Below are 24,133 nucleotides of genomic sequence, written 5' to 3' on the forward strand. Positions count from 1 at the left end.
TATCAATAGAGGGGTATTCATGAAAGGAAGGGAGGTGTTGGTCAGGCACGGGGTGTGATTCCCAGGGGCAGAGTCACGCAGAAGAAGAGGTTTTATGACTTGTGCATGTGAGAGCTGGGCAGCCAGGGTGCGCGGGGGATGCTTGCAGGGTCAGGGGAGGGCGCTGGCGATCGATCGTGAACAGGGAGACCATGGTACCTAAAATGGCTGCCGTGCATATTTGTACGTGAGTCTGAGGAATGGACAAGATGGCGCTGATGATGTTCAGTTCGCAAACTAAAATTCCACAGTACCCTGGGTGATTAAACCATCGATAAGGCAATCCAGAACTGCACCGTGGTTCTCTGAAAAACTTAGACTGGCTAAAGCCAAATGTAAAACGGTGGAGCGGAGGTGGAGGCAGAACTATGCCCCCAAACTCAAAGTATTCTATAAGACAGAGATAAAAAAAATACCAGAAACTGGTAAGATTAGAAAAGGGCATCTATTTTAAAAATAGAATTGAGTCAGCAGGCAACCCCACCAAAGAACTCTTCAGTATTTACAGAGAACTCACGATTCCATCCAGGCTTGAAGCTCAAGATATCTACTCTGCTGAGTTATGTGATCTTGTAGCTGATTTTTTTGTGGATAAGGTGGATAGAATTCATGCCACTTTTACAGCTGGTAACAATCTGTCAACCAATCCCGGGGATACTGGAGCCATCTCCACACAGAAATCTCAGCTTACATGCTTTAAAACGCCTGAAAGACATGAACTACTAGGAATTGTTAACAGCATACAATCCGGATCTCCCTCTGACGCGTGCCCAGTGGCGCGGAGCAAGGGAGTTATGGAGAACATGCTACTCGACCATATTAGCTACATGGTCACCTTATCTTTCCAGGAATGTCACGTACCCGAAGCGTGGAAAACTGCACAGGTTATTCCTTTAAAGAAGAAACCCAACATTCCCATTTCGCAACTCCAAAATCTCCGCCCCATCTCCCTTCTCCCCTTTTGTGCAAAAATTGTGGTAAAGATTGCCAATAGGCAGCTCATGGAACATTTAGAGGAGGAAACCCTCCTCCACTCATCACAATCGGGATTCAGAGCTGGCTACTCTACGGAGTCGGCCGTTCTGTATTCCACCAAGCACATTAGGCAAATAGTGGATGAAGGCGAGACAGCAGCATTGGTTTTATTAGATCTGAGTGCAGCGTTTGACACCGTGCTGCACTTAACGCTGCTGTCTCGCCTGATAGAGATGGGGGTGACAGGGTCAGCGCTTGCCTGGCTACAATCCTTCTTAGCCGACAGAAGCTTTCAGCTGCATTGTCCACCCTTCAGATCTTCCCTACGAAAGGTAAGCCATGGGGTTCCCCAGGGCTCAAGTTTGAGCCCTACCTTGTTTAATATCTATATGGAACCCCTGGCTCGCGTGGTGGAGGTATTTGGGGTGGACATTGTTAGCTACGCTGATGACACACAGCTGGTGTTCAAGCTCACACCCGACCGCAGTGAAGATGCCAGCAACTTCTCGAACTGCATGTCAGCAGTGGCGGTATGGATGAACAACAACTGCTTGCGCCTTAATGGCGAAAAAACTGAGTTACTGGTGGTCGGGAGAGCGACATCAGCATGATCGCGGCTATGGTGGCCTAATGAACTAGGGAGCCCTCCCATCCCGGTGGATTCGGTAAGAAATCTTGGCGTAATGCTGGACTCCAACCTCTCGTATAAGACCCATGTCAACAAGGTCACGGGGAGGTGCTTTGGCTTACTTAAGGTTCTCCGCAAGGTCCTAGAACTTCTTCCCACCGGAGCCAGAAAAACTATTGTCCATGCCCTGGTGACTCCGCACCTTGATTATGGAAACGCCATGTTGATAGGGCTAAGTCAAAAAGCCCTTCACCAACTGCATTGCGTGCAGAATGCTGCCGCACGCCTAGTGCTTGGGCTCTTGCGCAGAGCCTCGGGGAAGTCCGCCCTGGCCAAGCTCCATTGGCTTCCTATTAGGGAGCGAATTAAATTTAAAGCCCTCTGCTACGCGCATCGCATTGCCCAGGACAAAGGCCCGGACTATTTAAAGGACCTCCTTATTATACATCGCCCCATTCGGAACTTAAGGTCTTCCGGCGTGATGCTGTTTAAAACCCCTCGTATCCTCAGGGCCAGAATGGGCGGACGCTCATTTAGGTACTTAGCCTCCAAACATTGGAACGCACTCCCGCTGCATCTTAGGATGGAGCCGTCTGAAATAAGATTCCAGAGGAAATTAAAAACACTCATGTTTCCCACTCTGTAAGCCCCCTTGGCTTGGTAAAATCTGGCCCCTGGAAATGTATCAGCAGTTAGCGCGGGGACACACTGTTCTCTGTGTAGCCAGGCGCTTTACAAATGATTTATTATTATTATTATTATTTGTTGGCATGGTTAGTCAATCCTGTGAACCTTTTGTAATTTACCTGCCACTCACATGATGTACACTTTGTAAATATGGATTTTACCCCTCTTCTAACCTTACGCTGACACCTTTTATATTTTTACAAAATAAATATGAAACCTGTAAGCGTTTTAACTGCATACCTGTCACTTTTTAGCATGATCAGCCTACCTTGTTTACCTGTAACTGTATATATGTAATTTGTTAGTGTGTTTAGTCTATTTTATGTACCTTTTGTAACTTACCTGGTTCTTTTGTAAAGCGCTCTGACAGCTTTGTGTAAACTTTACGCTATGAAAAACTGCATTAAATAAATACAAAAACTGAACAGGTGTCTCTTGCTGCACTGGGCTTGTGAAGGGAGCAAGAAATACAGGAGAGGGAGAAAGATGGGGTGGGTAGAGGGGAAAGACCATAAGGGGAAATAACAAAAGGAAGAGCAGAAACAGGACACCACAGTCCTTTCATCTGTATGGGGGTGGGGTGGGGGGAGATATTAAATAGACCTTAGATTTATTTATTTAGAATGTTTAATAAAGTGCGAACATGATCTGTGGGCATCAGATAGAGATCTGCATGTGAGAGAGGTTTATAGACAGTTGTGAAAGAGAGTGCAATGGGTGACAGACACAGCCAGGTGACAAAGAGACAGCCAAGAGGCAGACAGAGCAGAAGACTAGTGAGAGGGGATTCCCGTATGAGAGATGTGATACAGACAGACATAGACGGGATAGTTTAAGTTCAAGGGCCTTTATTTATGAGGCCTTGCGTCAGTTTTGCGCCGCCGGTGCGTCACTTTTTGTGACGCACCAGCGGCGTAAAATATGCGCCTTGTTGCGCCATATTTAAAAAGTGACGCATCTAGGTAGATGCGTCACTTTTTAAACCCCTGCGCCACATTATACCTGCGTCAGGTATAATGTATGCGTTCCCCCGCAAAAAACATCGTAATAGTGACGCAGTGAAATCTATGAGATTTCACTGCGTCACTTTAAGGATGCTGTTGTGTCAAAATCTTGCGCCTGCCTCACAGCAGGCGTAAGACTGACGCAAGCCCTTTCACATGGGGCTTTCCCCATGTGAAAGGACGCATTGCTGGAGTTGTGTCACTTTTGTGACACACTCCAGCAATGCGTCACTTTTGCGCTTATGGAGACGTCAGAAATACTGGCGTATCTGTAAGTCCTTGCGACATGATGCGTCATACATTAAATATGACGCATCAGGAATGTTGCAAGGAGTGCGCAGTGAGAAGTGACGCATCGCTGCTTTCACTCAGCGATGCGTCACTTTTCATAAATGAGGCCCAAGTTTTTTATTTGATTTCGTTCTCTACTGAGAACAACACATTTTAAAAATACATTTGTTATAAAACATTAATAAGAAAATCTTTTCAATACAATTTTTTAAAAGTTTTAGAAATTTAAACAAATTCATCAGGCAGCGATTTAAGAAGCAAGATAAGGTCTTGAACCAAAGTAATGTTGCATCTGGTTCCAATCGGTACTAAGCACCGGCTTTTGGCCTCGACTAAGGTCAGATTTGGACATACAAACAGAACATGCTGTCGACCGTGCACTCCTCCGTTACAAAGATCACAAACACGAGTGGCCTTTTCAACGTGGTTTCATCTGGAAGTAAATGTTCTTAGGCGAAGAATCCCAGCCCGTAATAAAATGATGCATCGCCGGACTCCGTACCCTAAGGTAAGGCAAATATACTGTTGATGATCTTTGTATTCTATTAACTCTGAATAATGTTCATAATGCAATTGAGAACAATGTTTGCTTTGACGTCGAGGTCGGAACTTATCCTCGGCGTGAAGCGTTTTAAAAAGAGCCTCAAGTGCGCAGGAGTCCAGTATTTCAATAATGTAGTCGTACAGTTTCATACTTTAATAGCTGTAATTAAATTTGACGACAAATATAATGCGATGATTCGATCTCGAAAGTCTCCATTTTTTAATAAAAATCTTAAAATTCCTTGCTCTGCATGTATAAGATTATAAGCCCTTTTTATGATGTTAGATGGTACAGAGATAAAACTGTTGTGAGAAAAGTGATAAGAGTCGGCTGGTGATAGACAACGGAGAGTCAGGGAGAGGGAGGCGAGACTTAGAAAGATGCTGCTCAGAGAAAGACAGGTAGAGACAGCCGAGAGCTGACTTGTCAACACTGGCGCTTATGACATTCGGCCACATGGTGGCGCTGTTTGTCTAGTTTAGCGATAACGTAACAGTAGTTTATTAATTCAATATACATTAGAATTGACTAATACATGCCACCCAAGCTACTTTCATAGCTTTGGGGGCCTGTAATGGTCTTTACTGTCACACTTGTAGGAGTGTGATGGTCAGTATTTGTGTTGGTAGTGTCACTGGCAGCTCTGGCAGGGGCAATGTGTGGTGTGAGCTGCAATGGTCTGACAAAGGCTCTGGTACTTATTAATGTTTTTTACAAATTAAGCACTGGCCCCCCACCTGAGCGAGACTGGGGAGCCAGGTGAAAGAGGTGAGATGCGAGTGGAAGAGAGAATGAGAGGCAGGGAACGGGGGAGACTGTTAAGAGACCAGCTAGAGACCATGATGAGAGAGACAGCTCAGAGGGAAGGGAAGACATATGTAAGAGAGAGCATGGGCCAACAAATAGACAGGTTAAGACAGCTGAGAGAGGTGAGGAGGTGGGCAGGTGAGGATGTGACAGCTGAAAGAAGGGAGACGACTTAGAGAGCGGTGATCAAGTGAAAGATCTGAATGGGAAAGCTTGGTTAGACAGCTTAGAGAGAAGGCTGTGATAAGAAAGCAGAGACATCAGAAAAAAACAGCTGAGGCAGAGGTGGGGGAGAATGAAAGGTGATAGATGATAGATATGGAAGTGATATTGAGACAGAGATAGATGAGAAAGAGACAAGGGAATTAAAGAGGTGTGAAACACGTGAAAGGTGAAAAAGAGACAGAACAGGTGAGAGAGGGGCGAAGATATGTGAGATATCAAAGGAAGATCAGTGAGAAAGACAGCTGAGATAGGAAGGGTGAAAAAGAGACCGCAACAGGTGAGAAAGACAGCTGAGACAGGAAGGGTGAAAGAGAGACCGCAACAGGTGAGAATGACAGCTGAGACAGGAAGGGTGAAAGAGAGACCGCAACAGGTGAGAAAGACAGCTGAGACAGGAAGGGTGAAAGAGAGACCGCAACAGGTGAGAAAGACAGCTGAGACAGGAAGGGTGAAAGAGAGACCGCAACAGGTGAGAATGACAGCTGAGACAGGAAGGGTGAAAGAGAGACCGCAACAGGTGAGAATGACAGCTGAGACAGGAAGGGTGAAAGAGAGACCGCAACAGGTGAGAAAGACAGCTGAGATAGGAAGGGTGAAAAAGAGACCACAACAGGTGAGAATGACAGCTGAGATAGGAAGGGTGAAAAAGAGACCGCAACAGGTGAGAATGACAGCTGAGACAGGAAGGGTGAAAAAGAGTCCGCAACAGGTGAGAAAGACAGCTGAGACAGGAAGGGTGAAAGAGAGACCGCAACAGGTGAGAATGGCAGAAGAGAGAGTAATAATAAAAAAAACTACAGCGGAGACACAGACAGCTAAAGGGAGGGTGACAACAAGTCAAAGGTCATTCCAGTTTGTAAAGTCAAAGGGAACAATTGCATGTGATGTCACTTCTGCCACCCTTGGCATTTTGGTGAATTGATGTCCACGGCCTTAGCCTTCTGAAAGGCAACTGCAAGTGTCCTGTGGTTTGGTTTTGCCTTTGCACTGTGTTATGTTAGCATGAGCTTATTAGAGATTTAAACACCATTTTCCTTTTCTGCAGCTTCTGCACCTTACACATTTTGTTATTAAAGCTTTTCGCCTCGTTGAATATTTTGCTTCTCACAGGAATAATATGTTTGCTTATAATATCAGCCTTGCTTGGTAAGCTATGTCTGTACGGTGAGTGCCGAGGCCTTCAAGGTTATTTCAACACAGCGCTTGTTGTTTGGTTTGATCAGCGCACTGAGTAGACATAATACATAGTCAGCTGTGGCCAACTTTGGGTTTTAGGCGCGATTAATAATGCACTGCACAGAGCATGAGTTAGACACTTGATGAATATTCGCATGCAGAGAGTTGGTGCAGGAGATGGTGTGATCCATTTCTGCTGAGACCAAAGGTATGGGCCCGCCCTCTGAACCCAAAGAGACCTTCTGTAGATATAATATAATATACTAGCTAGGGAGGGTGAACTGAGGTTGTATTTAGACCTTTTCCCTTTAGCATTTTAATATGCTTTCTCCCTTTGTATTTTATGGAATAGTAACTATGCTGTTGACCTTGATCTTTATAATATGTTTGCTTGTATTAGCCAAAATACTGCGCTTGAGAACACTGCATTAGAAATAAACATTTCAAACTCACACGTGTCCTCATTTACTCCTGGATCTGGATTGATATGTTAGTATTACGAAAGAGTGTTCATGTGTTCCGCGTTACCTGAGGTGTTCTAAGTCCATGTTCTGGGTTATCTAAACATCGGGGGGTGTAAGAACCAATGAGACACTGATTGCTAGTCTGGTAAGGGATTTTGGATACTAAGGTGAGTTTTGGCACACCCTAATTCACTGAGGTTCCAAGTCTCTATGTACAGGTCTGTGTAGGAGCAGAATCCCTGCTACACAAGTTCAGGATCTGAGCTAGACTTAACCCTCCCAAGCGAATAACTCCTAGAATTCAGTAGATGTGACTGGCTTGGGAAAAAATTGGAAAGAAAATGTGTGGAGCCATGTGGTGTGTCTAGAGAAAATCTGTGCTTATTGGCGAAGAGAGCTTGACATCACAGCACTCTAACCCTGGCATCTTCAGAGGACCTAGCAGTTTGTTTCATCCCATTCAGTTTCTCCATCTGGTCTCTATCTTCATCCTAAGGAGTCATCTACCTAAGCACGATTCTCTCAACTTCTCTAACAACAGGGTGTCAAAGTCTACCCCAACCAACCTTGTATCTAACATGTCACTGGAGTCAATGTTCTCTTGTTGAAAGTTAAAACTGACTTCGCAGGATCTCACACCCTTTGCCAGCAATTGCCTGACCCGAAAGGACTCAGGATGATAAGACAATCAGGAGCTACTAGGCCTCAGCTGTGGGGGCTGGGGTTGTTTGCCTCTGATGTTCTGAGGTTTTTTCTACTGTAGCTCTGCAAACTGGGCCAAATATAACTCTGGCAGCACTTGATTTTTAGCAGTAGTGATGGTGAGTAGTCACAGGCTTCTCAGGGAGATAGTGTAGTTGTGTTTCAAGCGTGTTTCAAGTAAAGAGCCTGAAACCTTCAAAGATGGCCACCAAGCAAAGAGCCTGAAACCTTCAAAGATGGCCGCCAAGTAAAGAGCCTGAAACCTTCAAAGATGGCCGCCAAGTAAAGAGCCTGAAACCTTCAAAGATGGCCGCCAAGTAAAGAGCCCAAAACCTTAAAAGATGGCTACCAAGTAAAGAGCCTGAAACCTTCGAAGATGGCCACCAAGTAAAGAGCCTGAAACCTTCAAAGATGGCCGCCAAGTAAAGAGCCTGAAACCTTCAAAGATGGCCGCCAAGTAAAGAGCCCAAAACCTTAAAAGATGGCTACCAAGTAAAGAGCCTGAAACCTTCTAAGATGGCCGCCAAGTAAAGAGCCTGAAACCTTCAAAGATGGCCACCAAGTAAAGAGCCTGAAACCTTCAAAGATGGCCGCCAAGTAAAGAGCCAAAAACCTTCAAAGATGGCCTTGCCAGCACATGTATTCCCTTTGGTTGGACCAGCCTGTGTTGGTCACAGGAACATGTTCTGAGGCAAGAAATGTAAAATATTCTCTTTCAAAAAACTCAATGTTCTTCTTCCAGGAGAGAAGGCATGTGAATGCAACGCGTAGAACATGATACATCAATGGAACTGCCCAGCGTGTCTTTGCCGTTAATTAATTCAGTGACACAGCAAAAGAAGTGAAAATGAACTTCACACATTATACAAACTTTGCACAAGCAGTGACGTATGCCAGAAGATGAATATGGGACATGTTGCAGAGGAGGAGGGTTTGTCAGGGATGGTCGTGCGAGAGGAGGGTGCTGAGTTGAGAGGGTGAGATTGTCAAGACTGAGGGCTGAAGCAGGAACTGGTCCTCTTCTTTAATGATGGCGTCTGCGCTGTATCCCCTTGGAGCCGGTGCACAGACTCGTGAGATCGTGGCGTCTGAAGCTGGGACTGATGGCCCAGTGGCATGGTCCTCCCTGGACCAGGAACCTAGGCCTGAAACCGCGGCCAGGTCCTGATGAGGTTGTAGAAGCTGTTGCCGGGGCAGGTTGTGGGGTTCACGTTACGATGCCCCTTCAGGATGTAGTTGGACTGGATTAGGCCCCTGGAGACTCCGCAGCTGATGAGGCTCTTCACGGCTCCCTGGGCAGCCAAATTTGGGGTTCTTCCTAAGAAGCAAACGAAAAGAACATTTGTATCTCTATCATCAGCCAGTATTTTAAGAAATGTTTTATTGATTATTATAAGAAAGTAGTCATCATGCTCTCCATTTGAAGACTAACAGGGACATGTCCTACTTATGATGAGCAGTACTGTTAAGAGGAAGGCCTAGATTTAGTAAAACGTAACACGTTGCAATCAGCGAGACAACTCGCTGCGCTGCGGCAGGAGCGAGGAGGAATGAACCGTATCTGCTACGAGGCAGGCAGGGATGTTTTGTGCAGGAAGGGACACCATCCTACACAAAGAGAATCTCCAGAGGCATGTTTCTCTTCCTACATGTACTACAGAATGCAGCCCACGTAGAAAGAGGAAATACCTAGGAGTAATAAACGTTTTCCTCTTCACTACACCTCTTGCGGGAAGGCATCCATTTTGAAGCATTCCCAAGGCTTGCACGTCTTAGTAAATCTGGCAATGCGTCAAAAACGACAGGTGAATGCGCGGGAAAACAGCCGCACGTCGCCCCTGGAACATCGTCCCAATGCAGTCACCCAGGCTGCTCCGTGTGGTTAATAAATCCGAATTAAAGGCTTGCGTTGCCTTTCGTCACCTTGCTTGGCTCAGCGGCGATGCACGCCATTCATACATCTGGGTAAACTTAGTAGGTTGACGAGAAGAGTTAATAGGCGCATTCGTTTTTCGGCTACAGCTGTATCTGTTCCTTTACTTCAGCTGTAGATAATGGAAAGCCCTTAAATTAATAGTGTACTCACCACGAGCAGGTAGAGAAAGCAACGAGGAACTGACAAATGTAGTTTGTGAGCAAAGTGGGTAGAACAAGATACCCCATGTGCCCCCTGAATATCGACAAAATGGCAAAGAAAGCTGGCAAGGGTATAATTCCATATCTTACTGACAGATGTATTACTGACAATCAATATTTCTTAACTATATATATGTGAAATATTCATTCACTTCGCCCCTTCCAAAGATATTTATTGAAAGGGAGTCTTGGGACATGAGAAGGTTAACACGGCTGCTGCCGCTATTAACACTCTCTGGATTTTTAAATCCGGCTCGCGAGCTGTTCTCCAATCTTCTCTAGGTCCTGCTTTCTCCACCTATCCTCCTCTTGTTCTCCTCTGATGTCTCCTTTCCTCTTGCTCAGGTTGTGCTCTTAAGCCAAGGACTTCCTTCCGCGAGGTGGTCTGTCCCCTGCATGGCCTCACTGAAGATCAGAACCATGGACTTGTATCAGACCCTGTCAGGGGGATTTAGAAGAACCATACCATAACATGTATATTTGTAAAGCACACGTTCACCCTGAGGTCTCTTGGCGCTGAATAACAGATGTTCATTGTTACCCAACTCAATGGTACTTATTTTATCAACCTCAGATGGATGAAAGGCTGAGTGGACCCGCCGGGATTTGAACCAGTGACTATGAGGTCGAACACAGGTTCCTGCAATGGACGCATTAGTCAACTTATCCACCAGACCCGGTGAATGGTTTCACATTGGGTCTCAAAACCTCAAAGAGACATCATCAACCGAAGGAGCCTTCTAGAATTCCTGTTATTGATCATTGGTGGGGGTGCAGGATTGTTAACTAGAACATTGCAGTTTCGCAGATAGCTCCTTTAAAACAGCCACCGATGAATGATATCACGATAGATCTCAAAACCACAGTTGACGTCATCAAACAAGCGAGCATTCTAGATCGGCATGCTTGTGATTGTTAAAGAAGCACAGCAGACACTCACTTGAGAAGGATCCGATGACGCTGATCCCAATGGATCGATTGTTCATGGACCGGGCATGAGCCCCAACCGTGCTCCAGCCTCGGCCTTCGTACACATTGCCGTCCTCACCAACCAGAAAGCTGCAAACGATAAAAAATGAGAATATTGTAATTTGTAATTTGTAATTGCATTTGTAGAGCGCAACGGTCGCTCCGAAAGGAGCATCCTGGCGATGTTCTGGAGGTATGCAGTCAGTTACGTAAGCTGAGTTAGATGGCGGCCATTGTAAAGTGAACATATAGGGCCAGATTCATAACTGCCATTTTGAGGTACGTCTTCTTTGCGCCTGGACATGGTGCGGCGTGGATGACTTTGGTGCCGAACACGGCGAACCACATTAACCCCTTCGCTGCGTCAGCATTTCCGCCGCAGCGCTAGGGGGGGGGGCCCGAGCGGCGCTCGCATGCTCGTGACGGAGCCGCTCCGTCACGAGCCACGGTTGCGCTGTGCTCATGAAGGAGTGGTTCTGTCATGGCCCCGCCTGCTTAATAGAACGCGCCGCGCAGGCGCGAAATCATCGCCGCGCAAGCGCGGCGGCAGGGCCATGACGGAACTGCTCCGTCATGAGCACAGCTCAGCCGATGCTCATGACGGAGTGGCTCCGTCATGAGCATACAAGGGGTTAAAGTACAAAAATCACCCACAAGGATCTTTGAAGGAATTGTGATATTTGGACACTTTATAGTTATTGAATTATTTTGTTTCTAGGGTCGTGTAAATAGCGTGGAACATACTTTTTAAAATCTCGGTGCAGCGCAGTCATTCATTCAATACACAACCATTGCCACTTGATAAGCACTGCCCTGAAGAAGCCTATGTATTGGATGAAACGCTATGGCTGCATGTGTTTCAAGAAGAAAGAAAAGGATAAAATGAAAAATTTAAGCACAAACTGACTTGTTTCATACTTTGAAAGAAGCAAAAAGAACAAATGATGGACGGAATGCTGAACAATGCATACAATCACCCCCAGTCACAGATCTGGGTTTAATCATTCATTCTTTAGCTCACTTCACCACCCGAGTTTGGACCCAGCCATATGCAAATCAGTCTAACCCTGTGCCTCATGGGAACAGTCCAGCTCGAACTGCCAAGCCAGGTCCTCCCTGGACCGGAAACAAGCATCCTGGGACCGGTTTCAGGGCATGTCACCCTTCTTCAGCCAGGATAGCTTGAATCCATAGGCACAGCGATCCTGCAGTTCAAAAAGAGACAGTGATGCTACAGTCCCTTTTTAAAGTTAATTTGTTTTCAGTGCATTAAAAGCACAAAAGCCCGGGGACTGAAAAACGAATGAAGTTTAAACGGGCTGCTGCAGGGGCGGTGTAGGAAGGTAGATACCTGACTATGGTTACCCCCAACTTTTTGCCTGGTGTTTTGCTGGTTTTCCGACTTAGTTGACCTGGGGCCCTGCCAATCAGGACCCCAGGCCTACTGCTCTCTCTCTAAAATGGATTCCATGTACCTTAGGTACATTTCCAATTGGGACTGGGCCACCTTATCAGACCCTGTAACTCAGGGCATAGGTGTACCCAGGGCCTACCAGGGGCTGAAGCATGTATTATGCCACCCCTGGATGGCCATCTAAATCTGACACAACTGGCTGCACGACAGCTGGGGCAAGGTGGTGTAATCACCCCTTGCTTTAGATATAGTATACCTATATCTAACCCTAAAAATGGACACACAGATTCCTATCAGTCACTCCTATGGCAGGCCTTGACAATCCTGAAGGCAGAGTGCTTGGAATCGTGTGAAATGGTGCTCTGGCATGAGCTGAGCCCGTTTGCAGCTTGCGGAACCAAGTCCTAATAGCTGTTCCATGATAACGCATACCATATACTCTTAAGTGCATTATAATCCTCGCGGTTAAATGCTATCTTTGGTATTGCTTTATCAAAACATGTCGAGTAAGGTGTCATACGAATTGGAATACTAACCCCTCGCCAATTCTGGCGACGGGGTTAGCATTCCACCCTTCTAGAGGGACACGACATGTATGTAACTGTGAACCCCGGTTAAAGTTAACTGAAGCCTCAGCTCCACAAAATGGATGCTGCCACCACAGACACGAGTCTGACCTAAGCATGGGCGAATTTTGCGAATCTCGCGTTCGCGAATTTTGCGGATTTGCGAACTCGCAATCCGCAAAATCCGCGAATTCCCGCAAATTTGCAGATTTTTTTTTTTTTGTGTTCGCGCGTGTTTCTGCCAGTTCGCGAGGGTTTTTACAATTTCGCAATTTGCGAACTTACCTGTCGGGTCGCAAGTTTTGCGAACTTGTTGTTTCTACGTGTCCAGCCTGTTTGGGACACTCTTCTTCATCACTGCCACTCTCTGTCACCACTGCCACTCTCTGACTACTCATGCCACCCTCTGGCCCACCCATGCCACCCTCTGTTTCATCACCACACCCTCTGGTTGTCCAGTGTACATTATTTCCGGCAAAGCAAAGCACACCTTCCCTGCCTCAAGTGACCTGAATTAATTTGGGGCTGATTAATGTGTCACAGAATATTTTTTTAGCTGGCACCTGCTTCCTTAGTGCTTCCTGATTAGTGATCTTTTGCACTTGCTAAGTGCTTTCATTGTTGCAAAATTAGTTACAACACCTGCCCTGCCCCAACTGACAATAATGAATTAGGGGCTGATTAATGGATTTTAACTTCCAGCCTGGCTCCTGCTTGTCTCCCTTAGCTGTAATTCAGGACCTTTGTGGCATATATGTAACTATTCTGAGGTTCAGAGCAGGGTCACATAATAGTTGCAACTGGCAACTGAACTCTGGAGGGGCCCCTCAGGAAGCACTACAGGAAATGGCTACTAATGATGAGCCTGAACTTTTGAACCTGGTAAGTAGTTTCAGTTTTGCTAAGATCGTATTTCTGCAATTTAGCACTTACTCGCGGGGTGCGAAGTTGTACTGGCAAGCCGCGAACTCACGCGAACAGTGCGAGCAAGCCATAAAATCCGCTGCTCGCGGATTTGCGGATTTTGCGGGAGATTCGCGGATCTCGCGGATTGCGAATTTACCGAAAATCCGCAAAATCCGCGAGCGAAACAGATTTTCCGCCCATGCTTAGTCTGACCTCCTGCTGCTGGGAGTCCTTCCAGCGAGGAGAGCTTGGACAAAGGGTTTCCTGTCAGGGGCGGTGCTAGCACCATCCCAGACAGGGTTTTGTGTATCCTGGGTAGGCAGGGCTTTACAGGAAGGTGACTGCTGAGTGGCACCCCGGTGCTCACTACGCATCTGCCGGCTAGAACCAGTTCCAGGGGCACACCAGCCCCTGGCCTGGGGAAAGTCCGACATGGGAGAGGGGTGTAACCATCCCCCTTCCTGGTCCCACCCCTAGGGCAGGACCTAGTCGCGTACCCACCCCTTTCTCTAGGATAAAGGCAGGAGTGGGGACCCTTCCAAATTAGATCTTTGAATCAAGAACTACTTTCTACGAAAGGAGCTCTAGACTCTTCTCAAGATTTCTCCCTTGTGACTAAGGAGTAGTCACCCTGCATCCGCAGGCACCATCTTAAGAACACTGCGGTCTGCTGCAAGTCCTTCCTCCGGAATCCGACTGCCCAGCTCGACGAGACCCGGCTTCCCTGGCACCTCTGACCTCTACCCACCTCTACAGCTAAGCTGAGAACCGTGGGTGCGACAAGACCTCGAGGGACCGGCCATCTTCAAGACTGCACGACTTCTTTCCAGCACGACCGCCGAGGGATCCTCTGGTAAGTGCTTTGGGGTCCGAGAAGCCCCGACCCTGAGCAGCTCCAGCACCGAAGCTCAGCCCCCCAGCATCTCCACGATCTGCGTGGGGCCCTTCTGCTTTTCGCTGTTCACTGCGTTGTTTGGCTACTAGCCCGCTGGCTTGTGGCCTTCTTAACGACGCCCGACGACATCACTGCTGCTGGTCTGGTTGCTCCAGACTGGCCCTTGCTCCCTTCCAAAAGAGGAGCACCCCGGACCCTCCTGGTCCACTCCAGACGCCATTTTAGGTCCACCGCGTGGGCTTGAATTTGCCAAGACTTGTTGCCCAATCCTGGGTCCAGCGACGTCAACAGCATCATCCATCGTGGGACAGCTCGCTCCTCCATCCTGGTCGCCGACAACGCCTCCTGGTCCGTGAGATCTGCAGAGCACAGCGTCGCCCACTCACCTAGTCGAGGTGACTACCATCCGGTGCCCTCCTGGTGCCACCTGACTACTGGCTAGTAGTCACGAACTTGGTCCCCTCTGCTTTCAGGTGTCATCCATCTTCGATCCAGGCTTGGATCACTCAAACTCTCTTCACTGGTCGCCTGCCAGCAACTTCTTTCTTCAGGCTCCTGGTTCGTCTACGAGGATTCCCGACGTCTTTTGAGACATATGCAGCTGCAGCCCCTGGGCTAGGTAAACTCGGCATTTCGGTGCCCCAGCATAGCCTCACTATCCAAGGGTCAGGATCCACTGTCGTTTTTCTCCTACCAGGTCGGGTTCGCCCGAGAACACTAACTTTGCCTTTACTAGCTCCCATAGACTTTGTCCCGCATCCCGCGTGAGAGTGCACACTCTGCACCCGAGTTCCCTAGGCCTCCTATTAGTAATCTGAAGGTTCAGTAGTCAAGTCCTAGCGATTCCAAAGCCTATTAGTACAGTACTTACCTGCTAGTAATTTCGCATTCCAATTTTAGAGTATATGAACTTTCGTGCCCCTCGGGCATTTGTTTAAATTGTGCAACTTAAAGCATTTTCGTAAGAGTTTTGTTGTGTGCTTAGTACCCTGTCCTCATAAAGAGTACAGGGCTGTTGTGATCTAAATAAATACACTGTTTATTTTCATTACACTTGTGTGGTGTCCTTTCACTTGGTGTTCAAGTGGTATATGTGATGGTATAACAGCTGGCTTAACACGCCCTCTAGAATTTAGCCTGAAGACTGCTCGTATCCACGCTACTAGGATAGCTGGTCTATAAGGTTGACTTACAACCAATCACCATAAGGGTTGTTTGGACTGATACAAAGTGCTCACTAGAATAGTGAACATTATATATCAGGCCAACTTCTCACAGGCAGCTCTAGGCTCATGGCGGCCCTGGGCAGGGAGCGGAGGTAGGGGGCTCCGGCAGAGGGGGTCTGGGCGGGGCGGAGCGCGGAGGCCAGTGAAGAGGTGGGTCAGGGTGTTTGGAAGCTGAACAGAACCGGAGGCCGCCTGTTGGACAGGCCTCGTGGCAGGCCCGACCCCTCCCCGCATGGCGGGTCACGGACTACTGCTACCCCTGTTCCCCGGACAAGAACAACACCTGCAACGTGCCGGGTCAAACCCCAGCTCTTCCCCGACAGAACCCCGGCTCATAACCATAACATTCTCGGCTGGCCCGGGTCCCTTCCCGAACCACCGGCCCCAGCCCAGCCGCCATCTTGGACCCGCCACGACCAGGCCACGTGGCCACGGGTCGACCTCAGCCTCAGGCCCAGCCAAGCCCCGACATCGAGGCGCCCCCATCCACCCAGGGGGTAAAGAGACCACTTGCCGAGTCAATGGAAGAAGGAGTGTCGATGGCTCCCCTCCGCCAGGTTTCGATCGCCCCCAGCCTCCCTGGGCGCTGGCTCCACCCCCCTGCTGGGTGTCTGGACTCCCTCATCCCGGACCCCCCGACCTCCAAGTGCGAGGGTCCGGACATCAAAGGGCACCAGACCTATAACTGGGGTAGCGCCAGAGCAGGAAACCAGTTGTATCCTGGAGTCGAGAGACACCGAGACAAACTCATCCTTGGAGGCCTGCTGGCGCTGCCGGGGCTCCTCTTCGTGAACTATCTTTGAAGGGCTGCTGGCGCTGCCGCGGCTCATCCTCTTCGTGAACCATCTTTGAAGGCCTGCTGGCGCTGCCGCGGCTCATCCTCATCGTGAACTATCTTTGAAGGCCTGCTGGCGCTGCCGCGGCTCATCCCCTTCGTGAACCATCTTGAAGGCCTGCTGGCGCTGCCGCGGCCCCTACTTGCGAACCCTCCCGCTCGAGGATTGTGAGCTATACACCTGCTACCCCGGTACCGGACCGGTACTGAGACTGTCCCGCTACCCCCTTTCCCAAGAGACTAGAATTGACGGGATCATCGTATCCTGGTCCTGCTGTATCGTCAAGTTAACCTGCCTACGATTACCTATAAAAGTGTACAGAACCTATCTTTGTGTGGCGTCCATCTGTGGGGGGGAGTGGTTGCTCGTCCGTACGATTGAAGGAGAGGGCCCTCGCCAGGAGGCCTCTCCCCCTTGCTCGGCCGACCCTCCGGGTCCCCGTCTAACATTGGTGGCCAGCGGCGCGATCCGAGCCGACGCATAATCGTACGGAGAGTAACTCGCCCCACGACGCACAGCAACAATGACGGAGAAAGAAATGGGAACAACCGCAAAATTCCAGATGGAACGGCTGGAAGAATACAGCCACAAGGAATTAAAACAATTCTGCATAGACTTGGGCATCGCTACCACGGGACTGAGCACCAAAGATGACCTCAAGCATGCCTTGGAGTCGTGGGTGGAGACAGGAGCGCCCCCACCCCAAAACAAAAGCATTGAGACCCCAGAAACAATTACCACCCCCGTAGAAGAAAGAAGAGCGGGCCTCTCGTCCGAGGAGGCCCGAGAACGGGAGAGGAGCCGGCTCCACGAGTTGGAACTGGCTCGACTCCGCTTAGATGGAGAACTAAAACTGGCAGAACAAAAGATAACCCTCGAACACTTACGGCTCCGGGAAGAACGAGAAGAGAAAAAGAGCCAGAGGGAGCTGGAAGAGAAGAAACTAGCGTACGAGCACGAGCACAATTTAAAAGAGCTAGAAATTCAACAACAAAACAGGGACCTCGGCGTCCCCGAGAACCAGAGCTCCGCTCCCCTTACGGACACCAAGGTCCACATTCCCAAAGACGTTGTCCGAGAATACTACCGGAACGACGATATCCAGCAATGGTTGAAGGTCTACGAGGTAGCCATGATCTCCCACCGAATTCCGCGAAAAGATTGGGGAGCCGGGTTGTGGGGGAGATTCGTCAACGAAGGAAGAGATGCCCTGCTACAACTCCCCGACGCCGAGATGACCTCCTACGAACACATGAAGGCTGCCCTTCTCACTCGCTATGGGCTCACCCCCGAGATGTACCGGCAGCGATTACGAGACTGTAAAAGAATCCCCGGTACCACCTGGGTGGAATATGTGAACTTTTATAGCCGAGCATTAGAGGGATGGATCAAAGGCAGCCAGGTCACCACCTACGAACAATTATTCGACCTCATCGTGTGGGAGCACCTCTCCAATAATTGCTTCATGGAACTAAGGCAGCACCTCCTCGATAGCAAGCTGACCGAACCCCGGAAACTCGCCATCGAAGCGGATCGATGGGAGAGCTCCGGGTCCCCCGGAGTTGGCCGGGCGAACAAAACAGAGCCTCCCAAGGGCCCCACCATCCACGAGGGGCAGGAGGAGGCCAGGGTCGGGGCCCGGACACCGTCACGGTGCCCCCCACTAGCAACCCCCCATCCCCGGCCGGAAGAGGAAGCCCTCCGACGCGACCAGGATTCCGCTCCAACCTGGTCTGCCACAAATGCCAGCGGCCCGGCCATTACGCCAATGATCCAAACTGTCCGAGAAACCAGAATCCAGTGAACCGCCAGATCACCGCCGTCGCCCTCGGAGAAGAGCAAGGCGAAAAAGAAGCCGAAGAGTGCGAACACTACCAGCCCGAGTGGGAACCCGCCGCCATGTCCCTGGTATGTCTAGGGGAAAGGGACATGGTCCCGCGGGCCCCCATCCCAGCCAACACGCAGAAGTACAGCCAGTTGGTCACCATTAATGGACACCGGGCTGAAGCCCTCCGCGACACAGGGGCCAGTGTCACCGCAGTCCGCTGCCATCTGGTGACACCCGATCAAATCCTGCCCAACGTACTTTGTCCAGTACGGTCTGCGGACAACTCCGAAAGCCTGTGCCAGATGGCCCGCCTCCCCTTTGAGTGGGGGGGAGTGTCGGGCATGCTGAAAGTGACCGTCCGAGACGATGCCCCCGTGGACTGCCTCCTGGGGAACTATCTCGAGAGCTCCCCCTGGGCAGCCGTTGAGCGAAGAGAGCACCTGGGGATGCTTGGCCTCCCAGAATGGGTATGCGCCACGACCCGATCCATGGCCGCCCGCGCCATCCCCACCACGGAAGAACCTGAGTGGCCCGAACCTCCACCGCCGGTCGTCACAGAAGAAACCACCCCTGAGCCTGGTCCACCGGGGCCCAGCAACGAAGACCCTGACCCACTCCAAGACCTCCCGGAGCTGGCCCAGTGGCGCCAAGAAGGTGGCCCCACTCAGGAACAGTTCCGCCAGGAACAAAGAGCGTGTCCCTCCCTCGAGGGGCTCCGACAGCAAGCCATAGCCCAGAGCACAGGGGATGCCTCGGGGGCGAACTGGATCTATTGGGACAACGGGCTCCACTACAGTGAGCAAAAGATTGCCGAACTGGGCACCAGCCGGGTGCTGGTGGTCCCCCTCCGATTCAGAGACTTCCTCTTGAACCTGGCACACGATGTGCCTCTTGCTGGGCACCTGGGGCAGGACAAGACTTACAGCCGCCTGGTGACCCATTTCTACTGGCCGAAAATGCGGAACGATGTAATGAACCACTGCCGGGCCTGCCCCACCTGCCAGGCCAGCGGAAAGAGCGGCCGAAAACTGAAGGTCCCCCTGCAACCCTTTCCCATCGTCACCACTCCCTTTGAGCGGGTAGGGATCGACATTCTGGGGCCCCTGGAGCCCCGGACAGCACAAGGTCACCGGTTCATACTCGTCCTGGTGGACCATGCCACCCGCTATCCCGAGGCCATCCCTCTCCGGACCGTGACAGCGCCCGTGGTGGGCTGAGCCCTGATGGGGATCTTCTCGCGGGTGGGCTTCCCCCGAGAGGTCGTCAGTGATCGGGGCACGAACTTTATCTCCAGATACATGAAGTCCCTATGGCAACAGTGTGGGGTCACCTACAAATTTACGACCCCCTATCACCCGCAAGGAAACGGACTAGTGGAACGATTCAATCGCACCCTCATGGGTATGATTATGGGCCTGGAGGAGCCCCTACGCCGCCAATGGGACGTGCTGCTGCCGTGCCTCCTGTTTGCCTACCGGGAGGTCCCCCAGAAGTCCCTGGGGTTCAGCCCCTTCGAGCTCCTGTATGGGCACCCCGTCCGGGGCACCCTCAGCCTGGTCAAGGAAGGGTGGGAGGTGACCCCCCAGAAAACTCCTCCTGATGTGTACAAGTACCTCTTGACCCTCCGGAACCAGACTCGGCGGTTCAGGGAACTCGCCAAGGCCAACCTCGAAGCCAGCCAAGAAGACATGAAACGTTGGTACGATCAAAATGCCTCATCCATTGAGTTTGAGCCGGGACAACAGGTCTGGGTCATGGCCCCGGTCGAACCTTGCGCCCTCCAGGACAAATGGACAGGACCCTTCAAGGTGGTGGAGCGCAAGGGCCCCGTCACCTACCTGGTGGACCTGGAGTCCCCCCGGAACCTTCTCCGGGTCCTCCATGCCAACAGACTCAAGCCTCACTTTGTACGCTCTGAACTTAGCCTCCTGATGGCTACCGACAGTGGGGCTGAAGAGGACTCCGAGCCCCTCCCTGACCTCCTGAGGACCCTCGAAAAAGACGGCTCCGTGGAAGGAGTCCACCTCTCCGATGCCCTGTCCCCAGCACAACGCAAAGACTGCCAAGACTTGCTACAGCAATTTGCCGACCTATTCTCCCTCATCCCTGGGGTCACCCCCTGGTGCCTCCACAATGTCGACACCGGGGATAGCCCCCCTATCCGGCACAGGGCCTACAGAGTACCTGATCGAGTACACGCCTGCATCCAGTCAGAAGTATCCAAGATGCTGGCCCTAGGAGTAATCGAGCCCCACGACAGTCCGTGGGCCAGCCCAGTCGTGCTGGTCCCCAAGGCCGCCGCCCCTGGAGTCGCCCCAGAGCTCAGATTTTGTGTGGACTACAGGGGCTTGAACGCCGTCACCCGGACAGACGCTCACCCCATCCCCCGAGCGGATGAACTGATCGACCGCATGGGGGCCGCCCGCTACCTGAGCATCTTTGACTTGACCGCGGGCTATTGGCAGATCGGCCTCACCCCCGGTGCCCAGGAGCGATCCGCCTTCTCCACCCCGGATGGCCACTACCACTTCAAAGTGATGCCCTTCGGAATGAAAAACGCCCCCGCCACCTTCCAGAGGCTCGTAAACAAGGTATTGGCGGGGCTGGAGGAGTTCAGCGCCGCCTATCTGGACGATATTGCCGTGTACAGCCGCCAATGGGCAGAACACCTCCAACACCTCCGGGAGGTCCTGACCGCCCTCCGACGGGCAGGACTAACAATCAAGGCCAGCAAATGCCAAATCGGCCAAGGGACAGTGACCTACCTGGGGCGCCAGGTGGGAAGTGGCCAGGTGGCCGCTCTCCAGTTCAAGATCGCTGCCATTCAGGCTTGGGAGCCCCTGGTAACCCAAACAGAGGTCCCCGCCTTCCTGGGGCTCACCGGATACTACCGGCGCATCGTAAAAACTATGGCAGCATTGTGGGGCCCCTCACAGAACTCACGTCCAAAAAGAACCCCCCAAAAGTACACTGGACTCCTGAATGTCAGGCTGCCTTTGAGAACCTCAAATCCGCCATGTGCACCGCCCCTGTGCTCCAAGCCCCCGACTACAACCGGGAATTTATAGTACAAACAGATGCCTTCGATCATGGCGTTGGGGCCGTCCTCTCCCAAATCAACACCAAGGGGGTTGACCAGCCAGTGGCCTTCATCAGCCGCCGCCTGCTGGCCCGAGAACAGCGCTGGAGCACCATAGAGCGGGAGGCCTTCGCCGTGGTGTGGGCCCTCAAGAAGCTCCGACCCTATCTCTTCGGTACCCACTTCCGGGTGCAAACAGACCACCGTCCTCTGCAATGGCTGATGCAGATGCGGGGAGAAAACCCGAAGCTGTTGCGTTGGTCCATCTCCCTGCAAGGGATGGACTTCACTTGGACAGGCCAAGATCACGCCAACGCAGACGGCCTGTCCTGCTTCTTCCGCCTCGGCGAGGAGATTACTCAAGAGGATAGGTGACTCTCCCTGCCTTCAGCTGGGGGGGGACGCATGTTGGACAGGCCTCGTGGCAGGCCCGACCCCTCCCCGCATGGCGGGTCATGGACTACTGCTACCCCTGTTCCCCGGACAAGAACAACACCTGCAACCCACCGGGTCAACCCCCAGCTCTTCCCCGACGGAACTCCGGCTCATGACCATAACATTCTCGGCTGGCCCGGGTCCCTTCCCGAACCACCGGCCCTGGCCCAGCCGCCATCTTGGACCCGCCACGACCAGGCCTCGTGGCCACGGGTCGACCTCAGCCTCAGGCCCAGCCAAGCCCCGACATCGAGGTGCCCCCATCCACCCAGGGGGTAAAGAGACCACTTGGCGAATCAATGGAAGAAGGAGTGTCGATGGCTCCCCTCCGCCACGTTTCGATCGCCCCCAGCCTCCCTGGGCGCTGGCTCCACCCCCCTGCTGGGTGTCTGGACTCCCTCATCCCGGACCCCCCGACCTCCAAGTGCGAGGGTCCGGACATCAAAGGGCGCCAGACCTATAACTGGGGTAGCGCCAGAGCAGGAAACCAGTTGTACCCTGGAGTCGAGAGACACCGAGACAAACTCATCCTTGGAGGCCTGCTGGCGCTGCCGCGGCTCCTCTTCGTGAACTATCTTTGAAGGCCTGCTGGCGCTGCCGCGGCTCATCCTCTTCGTGAACTATCTTTGAAGGCCTGCTGGCGCTGCCGCGGCTCATCCTCTTCGTGAACCATCGTGAAGGCCTTCTGGCGCTGCCGCGGCTCATCCTCATCGTGAACCATCTTTGAAGGCCTGCTGGCGCTGCCGCGGCTCATCCTCTTCGTGAACCATCTTTGAAGGCCTGCTGGCGCTGCCGCGGCTCATCCTCATCGTGAACTATCTTTGAAGGCCTGCTGGCGCTGCCGCGGCTCATCCCCTTCGTGAACCATCTTGAAGGCCTGCTGGCGCTGCAGCGGCCCCTACTTGCGAACCCTCCAGCTCGAGGATTGTGAGCTATACACCAGCTACCCCGGTACCGGACCGGTACTGAGACTGTCCCGCTACCCCCTTTCCCAAGAGACTAGAATTGACGGGATCATCGTATCCTGGTCCTGCTGTATCGTCAAGTTAACCTGCCTACGATTACCTATAAAAGTGTACAGAACCTATCTTTGTGTGGCGTCCATCTGTGGGGGGAGTGGTTGCTCGTCCGTACGATTGAAGGAGAGGGTCCTCGCCAGGAGGCCTCTCCCCCTTGCTCGGCCGACCCTCCGGGTCCCCGTCTAACACCGCTAAATCCCTGCCAGGGGGCGCCACGGAAATATGTATCCATACTCAGAGGATTATTATATTAAGGATATATATTGGTGTGGGGGCCCCTGGGGTTTGGTGGCCCTGTTTAAGTGCACAGCTTGCACATGCCTAAGGCCGCCCCTGGCTGCTGACTCAAAGTTGGCGTGTCTCTTACAGAATGCAAACACGCAAGGCCCATTGCACCGCAAGGGCCTCAGATCCCTGCGCCACCGCCCCCTGTGGTGCAGCTGGGGCTGCTAAAGCTTCCAGGACACGGAGGATTCTTATTGGGTGCCCACCTGCAAGGCGTCAAAGGCTTGGAGGGGACAGATGAATGGCCCGTTAGCACATCTCTTCCATTGACAAACACTCTGCAGTGCTGCCTGGTCACTCTTTACTACAAAGGAGAGGTGACGCAAGTTTCCTTATAAATATCAGTGAGTGAGACGGTTACTGTGGATTATTATATTGGCATTTCTTTGCGCTTTTCTAACCCATTTGAGCCCCAAGGAGCTGTAACATAAATAGTATTACAAAAAATAAACGTTAAGGACTTTTTTATTTTCTTAGTGCCTTGAAACCGTTCATAAGACACAATTTAAATAGAATCTTTATTGATAAAAGTTATAGTCGGTCATCAGGTTCTATAAATGATTTTATTTAATGGTCCTCCCCCCCTTGGCCGTCCGCTCCTGTTCCACGTAATTGTTGTGTTTAGCCAAGTGCATTGTGGTGCTGTAGGCACTGCTGTGCCGCATTCTCCTTCTACAGAAGCTGCTTTGAGGGCGATTGGGTGAACTTAGGGGCCTTTTAACTGCATGAAACACTGTTTGCACATCGGAAGGTCGAGTCGCGGGTGTCTTGTCCGGAATGACGAAACACGTGTTGGCTGGAGTCAGAACAAGTCAGAAATAATTAAAAGCATCCTATGTATTACTGTATTCGTCTTGAATTTTAAGTCCTTAACTTGTTATAATCTGTACATTGGTGTGCTAGGGCGTTTGACAAAGTTTTGAGGATTGGCTGATCCAAATTTGGAGGTGTTGGATGATTGCCTCCTCCTTAGGCACCCAAAACGAGAAGTATTGAA

The 24,133-nt window shown here is 51.2% G+C and overlaps 1 protein-coding gene across 1 annotated transcript in view; it reads right to left on the minus strand.

Moving 5' to 3' along the window:
• Positions 1-3,869: 3,869 nt before the first annotated feature.
• Positions 3,870-24,133, minus strand: part of LOC147693172 (peptidoglycan recognition protein 1-like) — a 45,786-nt gene continuing 25,522 nt past the window's right edge. The window contains exons 4-5 of the mRNA XM_086939418.1: positions 10,619-10,737; positions 3,870-8,860 (exon numbers count right to left, since the gene is read on the minus strand). Coding sequence (XP_086795544.1) covers positions 8,682-8,860; positions 10,619-10,737 — 298 coding nt within the window. The 3' untranslated portion in view covers positions 3,870-8,681. The remainder of the gene's footprint in view (positions 8,861-10,618; positions 10,738-24,133) is intronic.

Source organism: Lissotriton vulgaris, chromosome 9 (genome assembly GCF_964263255.1).
Source record: "Lissotriton vulgaris chromosome 9, aLisVul1.2, whole genome shotgun sequence".
Classification (NCBI taxonomy): domain Eukaryota; kingdom Metazoa; phylum Chordata; class Amphibia; order Caudata; family Salamandridae; genus Lissotriton; species Lissotriton vulgaris.